The following is a 22,923-nucleotide window of genomic DNA, read 5'->3' on the forward strand; positions in this document are numbered from 1 at the left end:
ATCAAATTTGAAATATGTGTGTATGATTTTAAAAAGAAAAGCAGAGCTGTGAATGAAAGTCTAACAGGTGATCTTAGAGAAGGGTGTAGGAGTGTAGGAGCGTGTTAACCCAATTTGTATTTCCACCTCTGTCTCACATGACCTGGTGTATCCTGTGAAATCAGACCCGCTACCTGTGGTTTGATTTCAGGATGTTTTCCACCATTTGTGTGTGTGTGTGTGTGTGTGTGTGCATGCACTCCTGCTTCTGTGCATGATGGTGTGTGACGGCTCATCAGATTTCTCCCCCCTCCTTCATACCTGGCCAGTGTGGCACGACAGACAGAGTAGATGTCTTGGAAGCACTCAGGGTATCGGAGAGATCAACAGCAGAATCAAATTAAATGTCATTTAGATAGCAGTGAATGAAGGGATTGTTTGACAGCACAAGGAAATGGTTTTGCTCCTCACCTTTTATTTTGGCTTAGGATTCTTTTTCTTCCCCTGAACACAAATTTACCCTGTTTAAGAGGCAGGGACTCAACCTGATCTGGAAGTTGGTCAGATTTCTGCAGCGTCGCTCCAGTCAGGCTTGACTGGGCACATAGGAAACACACTGAGAGGGCGAGAAATGTGAGACTCAGGTTGAGGAGCACAGATCTCAGGGTTGATAACTCAAGGCAGTGACAAAAAGCATAAAGAGCCTTTTAGATGCTTGTTGTCCTGTTGTCAACTGATTTAGAGTTGGCTATTCAGTATGATAAATGGACTTGTTTGAAAGATAAACGCAATCCATAACCGTATATCTCGCTGCTAGGGAAACTGTTTATGGGTGTTACCTCTGATTTATGCTGCACAGAGTTAACCAGCCAGTGAAATCTGGATGCTTTTTGAGTCATATTGTGAACAAATTCTGACCTTGAGGAATAGTTTCTTCTTAGTCTTCTAAGGCTCCAGACTAACTTTTCACAATGGTGGCACTGGTGCTTTTTCATTTAGGTGCACCTGTAAAAACATTAAAATTGTATTTCTTTACACACTGTGTAAATGACTGTAAACGGGAAGAAAGGTGCAATTGCATGTTTTTCTTTATTTAAATTACAGCATGCGCAACAAGAAATGGCAATAAAAGCAATTTTTTTTTTTTTTAAAGAAATTTACAAACTAAATTGCAAGGGGCATCAATGCGATTGACCAAAATAGAGGAGCCCTGTTAGATTAGGCTTGGGGGAAAAAAAAGATCAGCCTCTATGTAAAATTGTATATTTGAATATTATGAGTTAAAATTCAGAGGTCGATTGCGCTCCTAAACCCCCTTAAGCCCCTCAACCTTTCTGTGAATAGGCCTAATGGCCACCCAGGCAGAGCCCAAGAGGATTGCAGGGGGGCGAGACGGGATCAGGTGTGCTCCATCCCTCTACCTCTTGGCCTCATTTCTCTATGTATCTGAATAGCTTTACAGGTACAATGGTATTCCCTGGCTGTGTGAGGTTAAGATGTTTAGTGTAGGTGTGCAGATTACATCACTCCATATATAACTTTATCTCCTTTTTTTTTATCAGTGTCACACCCATCAGCCCCCAGTTAAAACTTGTGACACTAGCTTATGGCCTCTGTTTTCAAAGCCAAATCGAGTGACAGAAAGTTAATGTGGTAATTGTGGGAACATGTGAAGCACAATCTCTCAATTTAATGGGAACGTCATACTGGTGTAGGTGGAGGAATGTTGCCTGCTCAGATCAACTGGCACACATCGGTCCCCACAAAGTTTTTGTGCAACATGAGACAGGGTGGTGTGGCACTTTACCAAATTGTTCCCTAAAATCTTTAGCTGGACCTGTCATTGAGGGGTATTGAGATAGAGAGATTCCCAGAGAGGGCGGACTATCAGGTGTCATGCTCATCAGGCTCAATTAGGTGGGAGGAAACCAAAGACAGATCACTGTGATGGTTCATTGTGCGAGCTGGTGTAAGGGCATAACTCAAACATGCCTTTGACAGCCTCCTCATTTGTTCAGCGATGACCAAAGACAAGCCTGATTAGCTGTGTTACAAAGCAATTGCATGCTCATTACATGAGCACTTGAGTGAGCCGATTGTGGGGACCAGAGGGCCCGATCCGTCTTGACAGAATTTAAGTCATTTTGATTAAAATATTTTAGTTAATTTAAGTGAAAACCACTCTGTTCTGTGTACATATGATGTATAAATATTATAGTGTTAAAGTATTATATTTCCAAACAGGCCAAGTAATAGAAAAACAACATGAACACGTGCTACAGTATATCTAAACTTAAATGTATATACATTTTGTGTGACAAGATTTTGTGTGACATTTACAAGTTGCTTGGGATTACAGAACTACAAAAAACTGGTAGCAGGATCAAATCAAGTTTACTAGAACTGATGTTTATGGCAAAGCCGCCATGTGGAAAACTGCCTGTGTCCAATGACAACAAACAAAATAAATGACATATGCACATCCTGATGACATTTTAGCTTTTATTGACAGGAGACCAGAAACGTGGGTAAAGAGGGGAATGAAATGTAACAAAGGTCCCCAACTGGAACTAGTCTAGTGGTAAAGATACAAACCATGTGGTCCCAACAAAACTGATATAACAGGACTTTTGGGATTGTTTTCCAGAACAGGTATATTACCAAGAGTGGTCTCATGAACGCCAAGATGAGTCAGAAACTTTGAATTTCTCGTAAAGATTTAGAGAAGTTTTAGATGAGCGGACTGGAGAGGCAAATGCAGAGATCAAATTGGCTTACTGCCGTCTTCATTGCTTCTGGAAGGTTAAATATCCCATTATACACAGTTTAGGATTCGCATGGCAGCATTCCAAGGAGGACTGAAGTTGTTATAAAAGAAATAGTGACACCTCTGTTTCCCAGGTAAAATTCATACAACAATTTGGCAGGAAGAGAGCACCAAATCTCAGCGTCATAGGTGTAACCTGAATGCTCCCATTGACCAAGCTGAACTTTATCTGGCTGTTCTGAAACCACTCTTTGACAGTAATGAAGTCAGTCCTGCCTAGTCATTTTATCTCGGATAGGTCATGTGATATCCCTACTATTGTGCGCGACTTTACTCAACAGGGGCATGCTCTTAAATACCAGCAGAGTGACTTAAGGCAACTAAAATAACTGCTGTCCTTTGGAGGAATGTTTATGGCGGCTACCACAGCTTAAATTTCATGAGCTGTGTGAAGCATGTAATTATACAGCAGTATTTGAGGAAAAGTAGTTGAGTTGTCATTTTGGTATTTGCATAGGCGCTCATCTTTATCCCGCGTTCACAAGAGAATCGGAGTCTTGATGCGGCGTTGCTGCATAGTTTGTTTGGGATCTCATGTTACCTCACCTCTTGCTTCACACAGACTGCACTTAACCATTATGGCTTAACTTTTCCACCGCTTTAATAAAATTACTGTCAATATAACTGGTTTATAGAACATTAACAATTCGCAAGAAGGCCCTGCTTTGTTATTGTTTTCAGGTGGACTGAAGTAAGCTTTGATGTAGATTTGGACATTATCCTATCACTCACAATATAGTGCTTCTCACATTATCACCGCATTCCGTGTCTGACAGCTTTACTCTGCAATGTCAATAATGATGCGGCGAAACGACTGATCTGCCCACTAGCAAATGCAGAGCAAAGAATACAGGAAGTTATTGACAGACTTGGGTCTGCCCCAGCCTAATCTATTTTCCTTCACTGTGCCAGCGTGGTTTGACCGAAAACGCGCAGCAGATGTGTAGGTTTCGGTAGATATCAAAATGTTTACCAGTTGAAATAAACATGGCCTACTTTAGGCACTGGAGAGGCAGATTCCTTTCTTCCAGCGAGCAGATAGGACACGCCATCCCGCCAATGGCTAAAATATACAGTTGTCAGAAAATATTAACTGATGAAACTGAGGCGAGGGGGAGTAGCAGTCACAGCAGAACGATTGGTCAGTTATCTGAAGCATTAATCTTCTCCCGGGCTTGTTTTAGAGCAGACATAATACAGAGGCATGCTGACTGGCTCGGCACTGGCCGCTGCCTGGGGCTGCCTGGCGGCCGTGAGGAGCTGCTGAGAGGAGTAGTTTTATCTCTCCAGCGGAAATGCTGCACCATCTCAGCCAAGATGGGACTGAGATTGCGCTCAAGCTCCTCCGAAGGTGGCTGCAGAAAGGGGAGTCTCCGCATAAGTAGCTGATATGAGTGTTTTATTCCTCAAATCGTCTTCCTTACCCGCACTGTCAGCGAGATATGCTTTTGACTTGCGAAGACAAACTGCACCCTTAAGGAACCACAAATACAGAGGAGTGTGTTTGGTTTCCTGATGACTGCAGATAGTCTTGTCAGTGCCCAGGGCCAGACATTTACATCCCAGTAGTGGTGTTTCTTTAACGCATTGCTAGGGGAGTAGCGGCCTGCCTCGAGGTGTGCTTTTTTTTTTTTTAAAACTTGTGATTAATGATCTTTCTCATCTGTCTCTTAGATCCCTCTGTACTGCTGCAAACACCTACTACCTGGCATGTTCCTGCTGCCCTCTCAACTGCTCCTATGTGCTATTTAGCAACAAGATTGCACTCCTCATGGACCTACTCCTGCATCAGCTAACAGTAAGTTTATGCGTCCAAGCACATGACTGAGACTTTTTTTGCCATCCAAACAAAGTGTTTGATGAATGCTGGAATAAGATTCAATATTTGTGTAATATGTTTGTGCCAACAGTATTATTTCAAGTTGTATAAAGTTCAGTACATGTAGAGGAGATGCTGAATATTTTTGAAGAGTTTTTCTAGTGTAGCCACACTTGAATTAAGCATTTTTATTAAACCTTCCTTGTTTTCTTTACATTAATCTGTTGATATACAGTGCTTTGACCGCTGAGAAAACCCTGCCATTTTTGCTGGTGTCAGTTCCTGCCACAGTGTTAATGAAAGACAGGGCGAGACACAAGCCAGCGAGTAACAAGCCGTTGCCCAACCTCTCCACAGATGCCTCCTGACTGAGGGAATGTGAGAGCATAGTCAGTCAAGCAGGCAGGCAGGCAGGCTGCATTGCGGCGACATGTCAGCCCATATCCTTCAGCACTCTGTAAGAAGGACTGTAAACATCAGCCCACTCCAAACATCTAACAGTGGCGGCTCGCTGGGGCCGCCTGCACTCACAACACAGACAGGACAAGGCGCAGGCACAGGGTTGTGGTACATGCATGAACTCTACTGGGGCTTCCTTCTCCAGTGCCGAGTTCCAATCCAAAGCAGTCATATTTCCTTAGGGCACACAGGGAGAGGTTAGCCTGTATGCTTCAGTTTATATAAAACATATCCCAGCAGCTGCTCTGCTGACTGACATATTCTGCAGCGCTGCAGGAGACAAACTAACTGTTCTCTGTGTGTTCGACACAGATTCAGAATTGGCCTAAACAGTTATTCATGCTCCCACACGCCCTGCTTATTATGTTGCGGTTTTATTTACAATTCAGACAACAAAGTTTGAAATTTTGTTATTTTGTTTGACTCTTAAACTTGGCGCACATTCATCCTATGTTCTGGTATGCGTGTGTGTGAGCAATAGAGTAAGGCAGTGGGGGTTGCACTGCCATATGAGCATGTACCCTTTTAATTAGATTTGTGGAGAATGTCGGTGGATTTACCTATGCTGTCAGGGTTCACCCCAACCATTAGACCAAATGAGAGGGTTTTACCTTAGCAAGGTTCTCCACTAAACGGTAGCACTATATTTTAGATGTGGACCTGTGCTTGTGTGTTTTTTATTAGGTTTGTCTGCAAATGCAAATGACAAAAAATGCTCATCTGACTACACTTTCTGACTTCTTTCTACAGCCTCTCTATTTTGGCTTCCACCTTGTCTTGTAACTCAGTCACAGTACATCTTTAATTGTTTACACCAGTTTTTTTTATCACTTGTGTGGGAGGAAGTGCCTTAAACAGCTGCTTTCCTTTTTATTGTGACTCTTACAAGTCACTACTAATTTGTGGCCTAAATCTGGTGATAAACTTACTAAACATTTTGCTTAACATCAACAAAGCATTTAGGGTTAGTCTCTGTGTTAATTGAATGGCCATTAATGCACATGCTGAAGGTTAAATGGTCCTGTCTTTTGTCTTTCTCTCTACAATCTGTTTGGATTGTGTGTAATGGCATTTAATGCTGTCTAATGCAGCCTGTCAGCATCAGGTTTTATCAAAGAAAATGGGTTCATTAATTGCTTTGTTTTCTTCTTCCATTCTTGCAGCTGTATGTCCCAGATGAGGACAAATCCATTTTTGGGCGCAGTGTGAACAAACAAGTCTTTGAGGGTTTGACGACAGGCCTGCTGCAGACCATCGCTACCATCCTGGGGTCCCTCTGGCCACATATCTCTGAGTCTGGACAAGGTGAAAAGACATGGATTTCCTCCCCAGATGCCAAGGTCAAGAGCTCTGCCACCGAGTCCTTCAACACTCGCACACAAGACCTAATCAGGTATTTTCCCTCCAACGCTCTGCACTCCTCTCACACTGCTTCTCCTCCTCCTACATGGCACCTCTCTTTCTCATCTCATGACCTTTTTACCTGCTTTAGTACATCCCTCCTCCACTCCTCTTCACTGGGTTGAGAGTTGGTCAACCTCTGATTTCCTCAACAGCGTGCCTTATGTAAAGAATAGGCTGACAAAATGTCAGATCTCTTGGAAATGGTCCAACTGGTGTCTTGTTAGAATGGGAGTAGTGTGAGAATGAGGGCGTATTCTGGCAGCCTTCCAGCGTGTACTTTTTCCACACATCCAGAGCCGCATTTCAAGTAAAATCAGTTTCTAAGGGGGGGCATGAAGTAGCATAAACAAAGAGCACTTCCAAAGCTTTGAAAAGCCTCCTTGAACCTGGCGTTGGAGCTTGCTATTGGGGTCTGGGCTGGAGGAGTCGGTGCTGTGTTGGAGAAATGTGGGCTGTGAGGAAAGGCAGGCCTGGCCTGTTGAAGCCGTGTGGAAGAGTGCAGTCTTTCCACCATCCCTCCCACAAGCCATGATTCATCTGGACAGAGCAGCTGCACAGGCCCACCACTCTCATCCACTGACCCAGTCGTAACCCTGGAGACAGGGGAGGGCCTGAGAAAAATGGTGTCGTCAGACTGATAATCCCAAGTACGAGCTCAAGATTTACCTCAACTGCCTTGTATAATGTATATGCTAGTGAGGAAGGACAAAAGATCAAAACAGTTTCAGCTTTTGCAACGCTCTCCCATTATGCAAACCTATTTATCACATAGAAAGGAGATCACTGTTTCCTTTCCTCTCATTACCAGTTTTTCAGTTTGGCTTTTGGTGCTTTTAGCCCCCTATCACTGTCATAAATATTTTCAATCCATACTCGCAAGAGGAGACGCATCAAGTGGCAAGTTCGACCACCAAGCAGGTTGTCAAACAGAGCAGGCAATGAACAAAGCAGTCAGTGTGAGGAAAGATCCTTTCAACCCAAGTAAAGCTGTGGAAGAGGATCAAGTCAAAACAATGGGACTTGGTTCAAGTGTCAGATGACCTGCAGTGGAGCTTGAAAACGGTCATAATCACCTGTTTTGAGAGGACCTCACTGAGTGACAGTTATAACAAAAAAAGGTATGTGACAGAAGCCCAGAGTCAAGACGGTGATAAGACAAGGAACCGTGGCTTCAGTGACCAAAGTCTTGATTGGCAGCTGTAGTGCTCTATAGATTTCCATAAGCTGTTGGTGCCTGAGCAGAGCCCAAAGGTCCAGGCATACTGGAATTGAGAGAAGACGGCCCCAGGTCAGCAGACTGTCAAGGGCCCAGAGCTGGGCTGGCACAACAGGCCTCTAATGACACTATTAGCAGTGATTTGTGGCTGAAAGAGTACAGGGAACATGATCATGAGACCTGTCATTGGCAAAGACAAATTGGAGATATCACAGTAATAGCAGGGGGTGGAGGGCTTAGGTGAGGTATCCGCTTTCAGCTGCAGTGCTGTGGAAGTTTGCACAGTAAAGGCCTTTGTTTGCCTGTGTGAGATGAGCTTTTACGAAGGAAGTCTCTCAAAGTAAATGTATTAGCTAATAACCACTGCATGTTTTTTTCTCCTCTTGTGTGTTCTTCCAGCTACGTGGTAAACATGGGTTTGATCGACAAGCTGTATGGGTGTTTCTTGTCGATCCAAGGTCCTGTAGACGAGCACCCCAAGATGTCCGCTTTCCTTCAGCAAGCCTCAGCTCTGCTACACAGCATGTGCAAGCTGTGTTTTGTCGTAACCGGACGGTGAGAATGTCTCTTACTCTATTACGCACCTTAAACATCACTGTGATCTCTTGATCCCCCTCTGACAAACATACACACACCTTTCTCTGTGCGTCTAATGACAGAGACCGAGTCACTGTCCGTTCTTAAATGTCCCAGGGATCCATAAAGACGGGGCTCACAGTTACTCAAACAAAGACTGTGGCTCCTCTGCAATCATCCAGCAGGTCGTTTCCTCCAGCCAGCCAGCTAGCTGGCTAAGCTGTCGTTACTGCAGATAGAGATAGGCATCTACTTGACCCAGCGCTCTGTCACTCACCATAAACCTTTGCCTGCAGCGTGGGGGGAGCCCACCCACGTGTGCTACAGTGACCTCCACTCAAAGAGGTTCAGTGGCGCCGCTGACAGAGGCTAAGCACACAGTCACACCAAGGGACATCAGTACCACAATTCCTCACTTAAAAGGCAAAGAAATGCTGACCAAGGTAGCCGGCTCAGAAATGCTTTGATGTCAGACATTACAATCACATTTGAACTGGAGAAATCACAATATGGATTTCTTTCAGCTAATACCTATAACCGATAATTACTTGCTTCTCAAGGCTGATACCGAGAGTTTATAACCTGTAGTTTATGCACAAAGATGGATGATTTGATATTCCATCGCTCTGACTTGACAAAATCTGACTTCACTATTACTACAACAAAGACCAAATCTTCACAAACCTCTTATGAAGAATTTTGCCTCAGATTTCACATTCAATTCTTTGATAATCTTTAAAATCTGAAATGTCGATGTGTTAAATAATCTCTAAAAATAAAGGCTTTGAGCGAGCCAAAAGCATAAGGCTGCTTCGTCTGCAGATAAAACACAATGACAAAAGGCATATCATAGACTAGTCAATGAAAGCAATTTGGCTCGGTAATATCGTCTCTATTTATCAGCTATAATTTAATTATTGGAATAATACATAACAGAATTTCTTAAATTCGGGCATCCCTAGGAAAAAGCTCAATCAAGATGGCGATCGAGCCAATTAAATTTTTTTCCATGACAACCCCGCCTCTTGGCAGTACCTTATTCCAAGATCTTGTCAGCTGCAAGGTGCTGCAGTGACAACAACCAGCTGCTTCACACCAGCATAGTCAAAGACTGTTTGTCACAAAATTTCTGTGAGAAAACATAGCGTCAGACTTTACAGGTTTAATGAGACCAGTGTTATGATCGATACAGGAGCCAGCGAGCTCAGTTCTGCCAAGATTCTTGGTGTGTCATATACAAGAATGCTCAGTGGGCCTGTAGAATATTTTGGCCATGCCAGTTGCTGTGTCAGGGGATTATAACGGCATTAGGAGGCTGTGTTCTTGCCTAGCAGCATATTTTACGCAGAGCCTGTTGGCTAACATCAAGTATCAGCATGCACTGTAGGTTCCATCCAGAGGTCGCACACCCTCCATTCTACATGGCTGCAAATCATAGCTGGGGCTGCTGCGGTAGTCTTAAATCGTCTGTCCACACTAGATGAGGGTTTTCACTGGAGTCTTTAGTATGCTTTGCAACTAAAAATACTGGATAACATTATTGCATTAATTGTAGTAATGCTGAATGTGCAGTCCAGTTCACCCTGTTGTGTTAAACAAATCTGTAGATGTTCATTTTTTGCAATTGGATCCTCCACCTAAATGTCTTTCCTTTGAAACTCCTGGCATGACAATTTTAAAACACTGAAACCATGAAAATGTGTAAATCTCCGGCACTAATGTGAAAAGGGTTGGTCAGATCTGTGGCTTACTAAATGGAGCTCTTTTTGCCATATCGTCGAACCCCTCTTTCCAACTGGCATTACCCCTGGCTTTGCTGTTAAAGGATGATATTACCACTGCCTTTAACCAACAGGGTGGCATCTTGTCGGAGCCAAACAAACGTATCACCTTGAATCCTCTCGGGCAGGCCTTGATTAACTGTGCCAGAGCACTCAGCACTTTGTCAGGCAGCTCGATAAAATCCGCCAACTTGTAGACACTGCCATGAGCTTCACGTCATGGCATCACTATGTTTACTGTAGCTTGAGTGGGAACGGAAGAGCCGATCTTGAGTCTCAAAGGTCCCGCTCTTCATCTGCAACCAAAACTGGCTGTCAGTGAGTCATACGAGTGAAGTCAAAAAGTGAATGGAAGCGCCTGCTCGCATGCAAAGAATGAAAAATTGTTATTCCCTGAATGATCAGAAGCACTTGAAGAGCTGACGATGAACTTAAGAGTAGCTGTGACTCAACATGTCAATAGGAAACACATTTTTAACTCGGTGCCCCTCCACTCGCTGCGGTCAAAGTCAGGTAATAGGGCAGCACTAACAGGGTTATATCTGTTATCTTAAGGGAAAGTCATCTCTTAGTCCTTGTCTGGTGAGTAAATCTAGAAGTCGCTGAGGTCTAGACTGTTTTTTTGCGGCCTTGGTCTTGGGATGTCACAGTGAGACAACAATCTGACATTGAGTTTCTTTTTTCTTTTGCATGACACCAGCAGCAGAAAAGCACAAAATAAAGACATTAAGCCATGTAGCATTTTTCTTGTATCATATGTCTTGTTTTTCTGACCACACTTCCCTTCTCTTCCTCCCCAGTGCTCCCAGTATATTTGACAATAAACGCCAGGACCCGACTGGATTGACGGCCCTGCTGCAGTCCACAGACCTGGTGGGAGTGGTGCACACCCTGTATTGCATCCTGCTGCACAGTTTTGCGCCAGAGTCGGCCTCCCGGAGTCAGGAGCCCTACGGCCCCGGGGTCATCCAGGTGGCTTTGCAAGGGATCCGCTTCCTCAACAGTTTTGCCCTGCTCGACCTATCCGCCTTCCAGGTATTCATGATAAATCCAGGATATTTTCTGTTTTCACTTTTTTAACAATTAAAATCATCCCTTTAACCTGTAGCAGATTTTGTTATCAGCGACAGATTAGACATTTCTTTCATTACCATTCTGTATCTGATGTTTGTTTGAGCATCTTTTCTGTATTGTAGATTCCTTATTATACTGCACATATTGTATAGAACGGTAATGAAAGAAATGTCTAATCTGTCTGCCTGCTTAGTCGGAGCAATCACAAACTGCGGGCTATAGTAAAAATGCTCACAAATATTTGAATTATCCTCCCTGGATTTAATAAATCTGTGTGCATGATCAGATTGATGCTGGTTCCTTTGTTAGGCGCCATTAGAAGAGGAGTTACTCTCCTCAGGACAAAGCTGACCTATGGACATAAACACAGGTGCCCTTTGACCCCAGGTCAGATGTCAGGGTTGACTAGAGCCCGCTGGGTCAGCAGTTAGGATGGAGCACGAGTGATTAGCACTGTATGCAGGGGCCGTACATTACCCACCCCGAGGAGGAGAGGGCGACAGCTTCACGGTGCTAAGTCACCGCATAGACGGAGAGGCACGAGAGCGAGCGAGAACGCTGTTAATTATTTTAATGTCTTGTGGTAATTACTTTGAAGCAGCTTCCTCTCACTGACCTGCCACGTTCTGGCAACTCAAAACAGCTGGAAATGAAAGCATTTCACTGCCGGAGTTTTATGAACATTTTAAATAATGTTTCTTTTTCTGGCCGGGACGTTGTAATCACCTTGTGTTTCACATTACCTCACAGCACCGGCTAATATGAGTTGCGGTGGATGATCAGAATTGAGGCCGTTAACTCGCTCTGCTGCAGCATCAGCTCCCAATAATATGTTTACAGGAGGATTTTCAAAAGGGTTCAACGCAGTATAAATAACTGGTTTGCATCGGTTGCATTTTGGCAGCAGCAAATATGTGGTTCTCCAAAATAAATGTTTCAAAAGAAGTTCACATTCAAACCAGAAATGCCCTTTTTCCGCCTTGCATTGTGGTTTTCTGGTTCGTGTTTTCGGGATCTGAATGTTTTTGAATTGCTTTTGTTCTGTTTGACCGCTGCTTCTGTTGTTCATTGAGATTAATATGTTGCCTGCATGCATAAATTGTGAGGCCTGAAAACAGCCTTTAGCGTCTCAGGTATTACGTGTTTGGGTGTGTTAGCATTTTACATCCAAACTTGTAGCGGAATAGTGATGATCTTATGGTGCTTGGTCACACTGACATGTTTAATAAATACTGTCTGTGAGCTGCTTCTAGCATCTCATTTCAGAGCGGGATTGGGGTGTTTTATGGTGGGACCCCGCTTAAGTTGCTTATACTCTTACACCATGTATGTTCCTGCCAGCAAAACGTATCATCTTTTATTACTTTGTCTTGTTGGTGTATTGAGCTCTTTGTAATCACAGTCATAGACAATTTATGCTTAATTTACTGTAAAGCATGCTAACATGTTTTGTCTGTGACCTGTCAGTCTGTTTTAGGAGCTGAGGGCCTGTCTCTAGCTTTCCGACACATCGTCAGCTCGCTGCTCTGGTACTGTACACAGCATTCGTCTGAAGAGCTGCTGCACGAAGTCATCATCTGCGTGGGATACTTTACCGTTAACCACCCCGACAACCAGGTAAAGCAGCCTGAGCCTGCACAGACTGCAGAGCAATTAAAATTCACTTCAATTCAAAAGCCAAACTACTGTAAACATATAGATAAATATATGTTTTTTAAATTATTATTATTGATCAATTTTCTCAATTAATTGTTTCTTTCATCAGTATGTAAAATATAAAACTGAAAAATGTCAATCTTAATTACTAATAGTGCTGATTGTTATTTGTTGTTTAGTCAGGCCAACCATTTAAAAAGAAGAAAAAGTTTCTCATATATAAATATTAGTATTACATAGAAAATAGCAGTCAAGTGGAAACAAAAAGATTTGTTACAGTTCCTTTTTAAATAACATTTTGTCTAAGAAATCTTTGTAAACAATGGAAAATTTCGATTTTAATTCCTCTTAACTCAAACCGATTTCTACAATTGCTTTATCCAAGCAACAGTCGAAAGCCCCAAAATATTCAGTTTACTATCGTATGTGGAAAGACGAGCATTCAACCTTCATAGTATGAGAAGCTGGAATCGCAGAATATTTTGACTTTTTCCTCGAATAATGACAAAAACATTTAATTGTTGGTCAAAATATTACTCGAGTTACTTTGTCTGCCAAGTAATCATTTAACCTACTTTTTGTTTCGCCACTACTGAACACAATTAACCAATTGCTTAAATAGTAATGGTTACATCTTCTGTCAATTGTTTAATTGTTTCAGCTTTGTGTCTACCGAGTTAGGCGAGCCTGGTAATATCATCTTACTATTGTTCTGTTCATGTATTATTTGTCAGAAAAAGGGTGTAGTTTTGTAATCGTAACAAAAAGCACCTGTTTAAAGATTCATGCCTTGGCACCTTCCTGCTTTTGCTCTGTGTGTCGTCTATTGTCCCACAGAGTGACCCATTGTTCCCTCCTGTTAAAGCAGAGCAGCGTGCTGTCCTCGCTCTTACAGCTACTTAGGGGGGCTAGGGGGAAGTGAGCAGGATGTGATGGAGCAGACCTGGCTGCTGTGTAATTGGCTGTCATGCGTGGCCCGTCTACCGGGCCTCTGATTAGCCATGCTACAGTTGGCTGGGCTTTGATTGTATTAAGCCTGACCCACACAGGCAGCAGCCACAGCTTCAGTCTCAAACCTCTGATATGTCATTTATGTTGGCACGGTCGCAGTCAACCCCCCTTCACCACGATTTATAGGCTGATTACTGATTCTAATTTAGCAGATTTTTTAGTTCTAATTAAAGGATCTTCCTGTCCTCTCAGTTTCTATCCAATTTAATTATTCTGATGTACAGAATTAGCATTTGTTGGTCATTGAAGATCCAATTTGCATATTATATTGAATAATTGAATGAGGCCTGATGATTAAATTAAGTGGGTGACAGATTATTCTTCTTTGCACACCCTCAGCAACGTTAACAGAGCAGCCATGCTTGACTGTATTTGTTTTTATGCATGTTGTTAATTTGCAAAACCTGTGCACAGCCTGGGTACTGCCAACAAGAAAGTATAAAGCAAACGGATCTTCTTACCTTGCTTTCTGGTTGTAGTTTTAAAAAAAAATCACATTCAAGTGTAGATTGTCGGGAAACAAAATCCCACACAACCTCCGCACAGAGTTGATCTTTGCCAGTGGTCCAGTTCCTGGAATGCGTCCATTCAGTTCCGCACTAAGATGGATGGCGTTGAGGAGAATATTTAGAGCAGCTTGAGCTTTTCTCAAGCTAATGTAAGCATTGGCAGGACACAAAAGCGGCCCGACCCAGGGCCTGTGCGGTCGCCGAGACTGCTGATTCACTGTCGGCAAACCAGCTTTTGTTTATATGTATGCTCTAGAAATAAGGCTGCTCATAAAAAGCAGAACTTTGAAGCGGCACTATACGTAGTGATGTATTCCCTCTGCTCTGGGGGCATGAATAATTCACCTTGTCACACAAAAAGCCATTGGGAGAGTGACATATGTAGGCTTGTGTGTTTTTCAAGTGCGCCACTGCTCGTGGGGGCCAGCGAGCCGTGTAGCCATATGTTTCATTGTCTGTCGCCTGTGTCCGTGGAGACCTATTTGACAAAAATTAAAAAAGCAGAACAAATTACACCTATTTTGTAACTGACAACGGTACTTCCTCTTTCCCTGAAGAGATATGTGCTGATAATCTCCTTGTGTTTAAATACAGTGATTCATTTGTGAATCATCCACAGTGATGATCTGTTGAATCCTTGAGCTGCCACGACTGTAATTGTAAACTGTTGACATGTTAACCCACCTGATTCCTGCTTGCTTTTGAGAGACGCATGCGATTTGAGAGTGTGGAAATCTTAAGAAAACTTTGGAAAATGGCCACACGCACACAGAGAAGAGCGAGCTGCACACACAAATGCTGTTGCCCCGATAGCGCACACACACAGAAGCAGTTTCAGGTAGCGTATGGACGTTTTCATAAATGTATTGGGATCGATTTCCCCGCGCTGGCTCCTGAGAGTACCTGACTCCTCTGTGCTTATATTTCCTAAACTGTTTTCTGCATCACATGAGCTGTATAGATGGTCTCTTACACAGAACATCCCACACACATCTCCAGAGCTCAGCCTTATCTGTGGGGTCATTCCTCTTCTTCCCACTCTCTACGAGGGCGTTTCCTCTGCCCCGCAGGCCCAGGCCGAGCTTTAGGCTTGTAATTCCTGTTAACCTGATGTTGAAACGCCTCCTTCAGCAGTCCATTACTGCCAAGACAACCAGGCCCTCCGCTGCCTGCAGGGTAAGTGCAGCTCGTGCAGACCACGGGGAGCCAGCGCCGGGGAATGCACACTCTGTATCACCCAACAGTGTAAACAGAGGCAGAGAAAAAGGCAGACAGACACACTCTCCGCTGACTGGCAGGAGAGGGCCTTATTGTTAACTCGGTAGATGATTTACACTCCGCTTCAAGGGTGAACGCAGGTCCAACTGACTTTAAGTGAAGCTGAGGACATTTTTATCCCCGCAAACCTTTCAGTGAGGAGTTTCCATTTGTCTGTAACGCTGTCGTCAGGTTAGTTTCAGAGCAGAATTATCAGCGAGTAGGATCTGGGATGGAATGACAGCGTCAGCTCAGAGAGATAAATAAAGAGTTATTAGGCTTCATTGTGTAAACGGCAGGTTTTTACGGGATTTTAAAACGACTGACGATCGCCTTAAAAGTCAAGTTGGAGTGTGGATGTCAATGTCTGCGTCCCTAGCATCTAATTGTCCAGAGGTAATTTACACAGCGTCCTGTGCTCGTCTCAATAAGCCTTTTGTAAATGTTGTAAAGAAGCACTAAACTAGTTCTTTGACCAACTTTGCTTTGCGGCGTCTGCTGTGCTGCTTGTCTTATCAGTGAAACAGTTCCACTCGGATAGATCTGGTTTATTTTGTGGATTGGAGTGTCAGATATATGGCCTTCCACTGATGCTGGTTCCTCCCCGAGGTGTTCAGTCTGTCTAGACACCAAGACAAATGCAGATTCCTCTTATTGCTGGGCAATATATCAATATTATATCATTATTGTGATATGAGACCGACACTATCTTAAATGTGGATATTGATATATCGTGATGTGACACATGTTTTCTCTTCCTGGTTTTAAAGGCTGCATTACAGTAAAGTGATGCAATTTTCTGAATTTAAGAATGTTCTTGTTCTAATACTTGCCTTTACCCACTTTGTCATTATATCCACATTAATGATTATTTATCAAAAATCTGAATGTGTTGTGAAAGTACCAGTAGTCGCCCCTACAATATTGTCACAATATCAAGGTATTTAGTCAAAAATATTGTGATATCTGACTTAGCCACCCAGTCCTAGCGCTTATGAAGTGCTTTTAAGGAGATTTTAGAATATACAAGTGTTGTGTTTTGCAATGCAGACTTTAACTTAAGACCATATAACCCAGCTCGAACTCCTCCACACACTCAAGATTGACATCTGTGCGACATCAACATTTATAATTGGATTTGTGCAGTAAAAAATTAAAGGTACTATATGTAAGATTCTCAGTTAGCTATGCAGCTAGTGATCCAGACTGGGAATTCAGTACAATATTTGGAAAAACGACAGACCAGGGCTAGCTGGTTAGCATGCTAACTTCAGTAGATGTCTCTGCAACACAATACATAGATGTCTTTGATGTAACTTCAAAACTATTATTTCTTCACATTCTGTTCTGCACCTTTAATAACATACCTTATGCAGCAGCCTTGTGTGCACAGGCAAACTATTCTACATGAGATGTATGCTTTACTGCATGGCGCGATGATGATTTACTTTTTCCTCTGTTCTTAAATCTGCCGTAACTCGGGTTTCCGCCACAACACTGGGTTTTCCCGGGAATTTGTTTGCGTTTCAGTACATTAACTTTACACACTCTTTGTTGTCGCTGTGGACAGTGAGGAAGTTATGTAATGGAAGCATCATAAACCCGGCACTGTTTGAAAATGCCAGGTCTCTGAACTTAAGAAAGAACAGAGAAGCCAAGGCACTTGAGTTTTTTACAGGGTCTGCGTTATATGCGGGGCCAGATGCATTGGTTCAGATGCTTGTTGTTAGTTTTATGATGTCGGGCTTTGAGCTGCAGATACTTCAGCTGAGCTGCTGCGACATAATCTCAAGTTGGAAACCATCTCGGGCTCTGGTGTTGCTCTTCACCTGGTAGAGGCGTGGAAAGTTGGCAGGGGACCCTGCTTCTTTTCTTACCTCCAGACTCTCGCTGCCACCAGGCTTTGTTTTATGTCTCTCTGCGTCAGGCACTTGAGGGGGGACAATTTGTTTAGGCAGCTGAAGATGGAACTGTGCGCAGTGGAGGATTATGAGATGGCTGGTTGATTTGTGGGTTGGATCTTCTCAGAGCCCCAGCTCAAACATCCAACACTTGCTCTGGTGTTAAATTATGATGCCTACATCGTAAATGTTCTGGATTAAAACACAAGAACGAATAGATTCTTTAGCTTTTTGCAGAATCATGGTTTTGGCTTCCTAATGAGTTCTGCTGTATAAATTTATTACCTCCATTACCAGTTTGTCTTTGGGCAGTGTTGCAACAGAAGATAAAATGACGCTGGATTTAGTGGAAAGTAGCACGAAAATGCTAAAACTACATGCACTGAAAATAAGCAGCTCTGCTTTTGAAAACAACCAGAGCTTGCCCTTTTTTTTTTTTCTTTCCTTCAGCGAATGAAATCGTCCAATAAGTCCCACATTCCTTTCTGAAAAACACTTATTGAGTCAGTGAAACTTTGGGGATTTTGTTCTTCCACTGTTACGCACACATACTTCTAATGTAGTCAAGACTATTCTTTATTTCAGTAAAAACACATCAGAGCAGAAATGATGCGTCTTAGCTTCAGAAATTAGCACTTACATTTCAGGTTGACAAATTCACTGCTCTTCACATTTTTAAATATTTGTAATGTAATAGAAGTCAGAATGTTTGACCTGTCCACATGGTTCCTTTAAACATATAATGGAAGGAAGTGGCACTGTTTTGTGTCCCTTTTGAACGCCGCTGTAGAGGGCAGCTCTGAGAAGCTTCACCTTGAACTGATAAAAGCGGTGAATTATCACTTTGTTTATCCTGCCGCTCAAACTTGGAGTGCATTATCAAAGGAGCAGCCGATGGCAGAGTATTAGAGAGTGTATTTTTAAAATCTTGTAAATCTCGTGAATTTATGTCGCCGTGACTCGAGGACCTCACCTCGCCCTTCTGGTTTCCATTGGCATTGAGCCTCCGGTCCCAAAGTCTGGTCCTATAAAGCAGTGCAGCCAGGATTTAACATGCTGACCCCATGGCTCTCAGAGGGGTGCTGATGGTTCTTCCCAGGCTCAGGGGAGATGACCAGAGCATTAGGCCGTGGACCCCCTTCCTTAAAAGCAGTCCGCCTTTCTAATCAAACGAGGCTGGGAGTGATTTGGTTGTAATACTGGTGGCCCGGATGTGATGGAGTATGATTGACGGGCTGTGATGGAGAGCAGGATGTCGGCCGGGTGAAAATACCATTAATGTTATTGCTCATTTCTTAAAGTGGGGGTGGCCACAGTGTCGGTTGAGCCTTTCACCCGCCACCCCACCTTTTCGTACCCCGGTTGCACTATGAATGCCCTCTCAACCTGAGCTACACTCCTGCAGGGCGGTAACAAACATTCACACTGATTCTGTACTTAAGTGTTGCTTAACACAAAAAGTGAAGTTTCAACCACTGATGATGATATCAGGTCACATTTCCTTCTTACGTTACAGCAGCTCTGCTATTACCGTTGGTACAAAGGAAGAACAAAACATCCCATCATTGTGTTTTATAGCCCATAATTGCATGGTGGGAGGCTGTGCCCCACAGGTCTCCTCCTAATGGCTGTTTGCGTGTTGTTTTAGTGGCAGATTTACATGTGGGAGGAGCACAGGGCGGTGATTTACAGCCCACAGTGCCACTGACTGGCTTAGTGACTGACTGGCCCCGCTCCCTGTGTGTGTGTTCCAGGTGATAGTGCAGTCTGGCCGCCAGCCCAGCGTCCTGCAGAAACTGTGTCAGCTGCCCTTCCAGTACTTCAGCCACCCGCGCCTCATCCGAGTGCTCTTCCCCTCCCTCATCTCGGCCTGCTACAACAACCCCCAAAACAAGGTCATCCTGCAGCAGGAGATGAGCTGTGTGCTGCTGGCTACGTTCATTCAGGTAAACACGGTAACACATGCAGTACATGCATTTACATAAATAATTTACTTACACATGGAAAATTTTGGGAGAGGTGAGACTCAACATACAAATAATCAAAAACACCTCTCAGGCCTTCAGAGTTTCATGCCTTTAGATAAAGCATCCAAACACAACCTCTTCTCTGCCTCGGCTGATTAACAATTGCTCTTCTGGGCCCCGGTGAATCTGTAACAGGAAGGCTTTTACAAAGATAAATGGTTTCCTTCACAGTGGATTTACCTGCCACTGGTTCAACTCCCAGTAAACAGCTTGTCTCCTTCATCTTCCTCTTGACGACCCGCCCCTCACCACTCTGCAACCACCACTGTTTAGACACCGATTAACTCCCATTCAAAGGGAGACAAGCTATTGTCGTTTCTTTCAAACAAAGCAATAATGCATGGTGTCTTGCCCCGCTGCCCTCATTGTTGAGTTAACCTCAGGAACATTCCTCAGAGTAAAACAGTTTGATCCAGGACGGTTCCTTATCACCCGTTACTATAAACTAATTTAATGTTGTTGTAGCAGCTTTAAATGTTGCCTTACATTTTCTGGTGTCTTTTGTTGTGTTGCTGGAATTAATTTTAGATGAGACAAATAGGATTGTACACACACAGCACTACTAGTACCAGCGGCTCACTGTTATCGTAGGTATTAATGCTTCTTAATGCTTTTAATTCTCCCTTAGGACTGTGCTGCAAATGAGAAAGAGTCCGACAACAAAACAAAGCAAGCAGGTGAGTAATTCTGATAAATGCATAACAAGAAAATTGGATGGATCATATTGATATATTTAATTATGTATAAGAAAAGGTGTTGCTCCATGTAGAAACAGCTAATTTTGCCATGTAGGTTCTCCAACTCATTCCAGGAAAAATGTTTAAGTGCTCAAGTATTGAGACGTGAAAGTTGTTTCGTTGGGAAGAATTTATCTCTGCACGTGTTGGGCTTGTTTTGGCGAAATTCAAATGTTTGCCCCTTTTTTTTTTTTTGGAAAAGATAAAGGATAGCTGTTTGACACCCTGTCTAATCTAGTTGTTCTTCTCTGTTTGTGCAAAGTTTCCCAGCTGCTGGATTACTGCGAGTTGTCAAATCGCTTTCCAAGAGATCAGTGGGACTCGGCGCTGCAGTTTTTTCTAAAGAAGCAGGAAGAGTGATGGAGTCGCCCACTGTCCTCAGAATGGATGAGCGCAGTATAAACACAACAACAGAGACTGATATGTGGAGTTGTTTCCTTTTGGATTGTCCTTTTTTTTCCCCTGACTTACTGCACACGAGTAAAAAAACTCTTCAAACTTTGTGAAATTTTTCAAAAGCCTTATACTGTGTCTGTTCATCTGTTTTGGTTTCTAAGGAAATCAGATGATATTTATGAGGAATTTGCACAAAATCTCTTGTTTGTACATTGTAGCTAGAACACGCGCACAACTATTCCATTTAATGTCTAAACAAGCCGTTTGTTCCTCTTCTTGTTTCTGTTGTAGATAGAAAATGGATACAAAGTGATGATCTGAACCTGACACATTTACTTATACTGTAATTTATATTTTGCCAAACATTTTCATCTATACTGTTAATTTATTTATCATTTTTGAATGTGAAATACCAGAATGTTTTCTTTAGTCTACATAAAGCCAGTCACAAGTTACTGACCTGCCTTGATTGCAAATACGTGTTAAGAGTTTATATTTTTCAAGTTCACATTCTTTTTCTTTTCTCTCACTTACAAATTAATATAATTTATTGAGTTGTTATTATTATTATTGAGTTACATTTATCATCAATAATAAAATACTCATGGTTATGTGTTGTTGGTCTTCAGTTTTGTTCTGTGTCGAATGTACAAAGTCAAGTTAATATCATGAGCATATAATAATAATGTATCATGCTGCTGCTGTTTGATTTGGGATGAGTCATTCTGTCACTCCGACATTTTTGAACTTGGGTGATGAAGACTTCCTAATTTGGGCTCATTCGGGAGCCAAATGCAATTTCTAGAGAAACAAACTGCACTGTTGTATCTCACAGAAACTTTATATAGCAACTGGTTCTCACAAACTGACACCCACAAGAACAACAGGGCTTTTGGGTTGAAATATGTATATTTCAAATAACTTTTTAATCTACTTTTGAGCAACACCAGAGTGTCTAACTGCCTCAAGGAAGCTGTCTTTATCTGTACATGCCCTGTATTGATTATTGGAAGTGTATTGACAAGTGTATATTCACAATATAGTAATAAACGTGGATACTGCAGATGCTCCATGGCCCCTAGTTTTCCATAAACCTGCATGTTTTGGCTAAAGACTGCATTTTTTTTTTTTTTTAGAAAAGAAAACTGAAATGTACTAACCCACCCGTTGCATTTTCCATAATGTGCCACTGAAGCATTTAATCCAGCTTGACTGTAATATTGATGTTGAGGATTGTGCAGTTTTTTAAAAATTTTTAAGACTTCTGTGTCAGATTTGACGAAAAATCACTAAAAACAACAATAAAATGAAGTGTGTACTTCCTCTACATTAACCCTGCTAGTGTTGTTCTTGTCCACATGCAGCTCTCAAATGAACTGATGCTACTGTTCTCCTTCACGCAGTTTAAACATTAAGCAGGTATATCAGCACGTCTCTAAGTCTTAACAGGATTTTTAATTTCAACGCCACTCCTGTTTCCCTCGCTGCTTAAAGCCGATCCTCCCCAACAAATTGTTGAGGTGTAGTGTGTCAGTCCCGGCTTGACCTGCATGCTCTCTTGTCCAGCGGCTATTTGCCGTCCAGGATTCCTACTGGAATGAAAATAAACTCGAGACACGCCAGGATGCGTCCGCAGGCTGGCCGGGAGTCCCCTCAGCGCTGCGCGGCTGCGCGCTTTGTTTTGGGTCCATTCAGTGTGTCCTCTGCAGGTGATGCCAGAGGAAGATAAGCGGCCGCCGCTGCCTGTCCTCTGTCTAGACTTGTTACCATGGGCCTCAGGTTGGTATGGCACTATGACATGTGTCTAAATACGAGCGTTTTGATCGTTTTATCAGCGAAGGGAACACAAAATAAATATATGCGCAAAATCTGGGCCCAGGCTATTTGGAGGCCACGATTTGCTTATTGTGTTGCATTCAGTGACCCGTGACGTGTGGATAAATGGTTAATAATATCTTGTCAGACATCAGTTACTGATCCACTGGGATCAGAAAGTGAGCAGGCCTAAATGTAAGCAAGGTTTCCAGGACACTACCTCAGGGTTTTTGTGAAGGTGCAGCTTACTGGCAGAGAATGGCACCCACAGGGCGACTAAACCTTTATAACACCTGAATATTCAATTTCAACCTAAAGACAATATTTATATATTTATGTGCAAGTTTTTACTGAGTTTGTCCTCAGTGTCGAGCGTTATAAGCAGCAGATGTGTTTCCATTTCACCTCAAAACTGATTTGTTTTTCTGAATACTATTTAAAAACTCTCTGAAGGTTTTTGCTGAACAAATTGAACATGC

At 42.8% G+C, this 22,923-nt stretch overlaps 1 protein-coding gene across 3 annotated transcripts in view; it reads left to right on the top strand.

The window, feature by feature from the left end:
• scaper (S-phase cyclin A-associated protein in the ER) overlaps nucleotides 1-21,240 on the top strand; it is a 59,517-nt gene extending 38,277 nt beyond the window's left edge. For all 3 annotated transcript variants that reach the window (XM_084364067.1, XM_084364069.1, XM_084364068.1), the window contains 8 exons: nucleotides 4,481-4,604; nucleotides 6,248-6,477; nucleotides 8,104-8,259; nucleotides 10,862-11,096; nucleotides 12,603-12,752; nucleotides 19,224-19,415; nucleotides 20,125-20,173; nucleotides 20,496-21,240. In XM_084364067.1, the coding sequence (XP_084220193.1) occupies nucleotides 4,481-4,604; nucleotides 6,248-6,477; nucleotides 8,104-8,259; nucleotides 10,862-11,096; nucleotides 12,603-12,752; nucleotides 19,224-19,415; nucleotides 20,125-20,173; nucleotides 20,496-20,593 (1,234 nt within the window). In that variant the 3' untranslated portion in view covers nucleotides 20,594-21,240. The remainder of the gene's footprint in view (nucleotides 1-4,480; nucleotides 4,605-6,247; nucleotides 6,478-8,103; nucleotides 8,260-10,861; nucleotides 11,097-12,602; nucleotides 12,753-19,223; nucleotides 19,416-20,124; nucleotides 20,174-20,495) is intronic.
• Nucleotides 21,241-22,923: the final 1,683 nt, after the last annotated feature.

The sequence above is a fragment of the Pagrus pagrus genome, assembly GCF_965226575.1.
Source record: "Pagrus pagrus genome assembly, chromosome: 10".
Lineage (NCBI taxonomy): Eukaryota > Metazoa > Chordata > Actinopteri > Spariformes > Sparidae > Pagrus > Pagrus pagrus.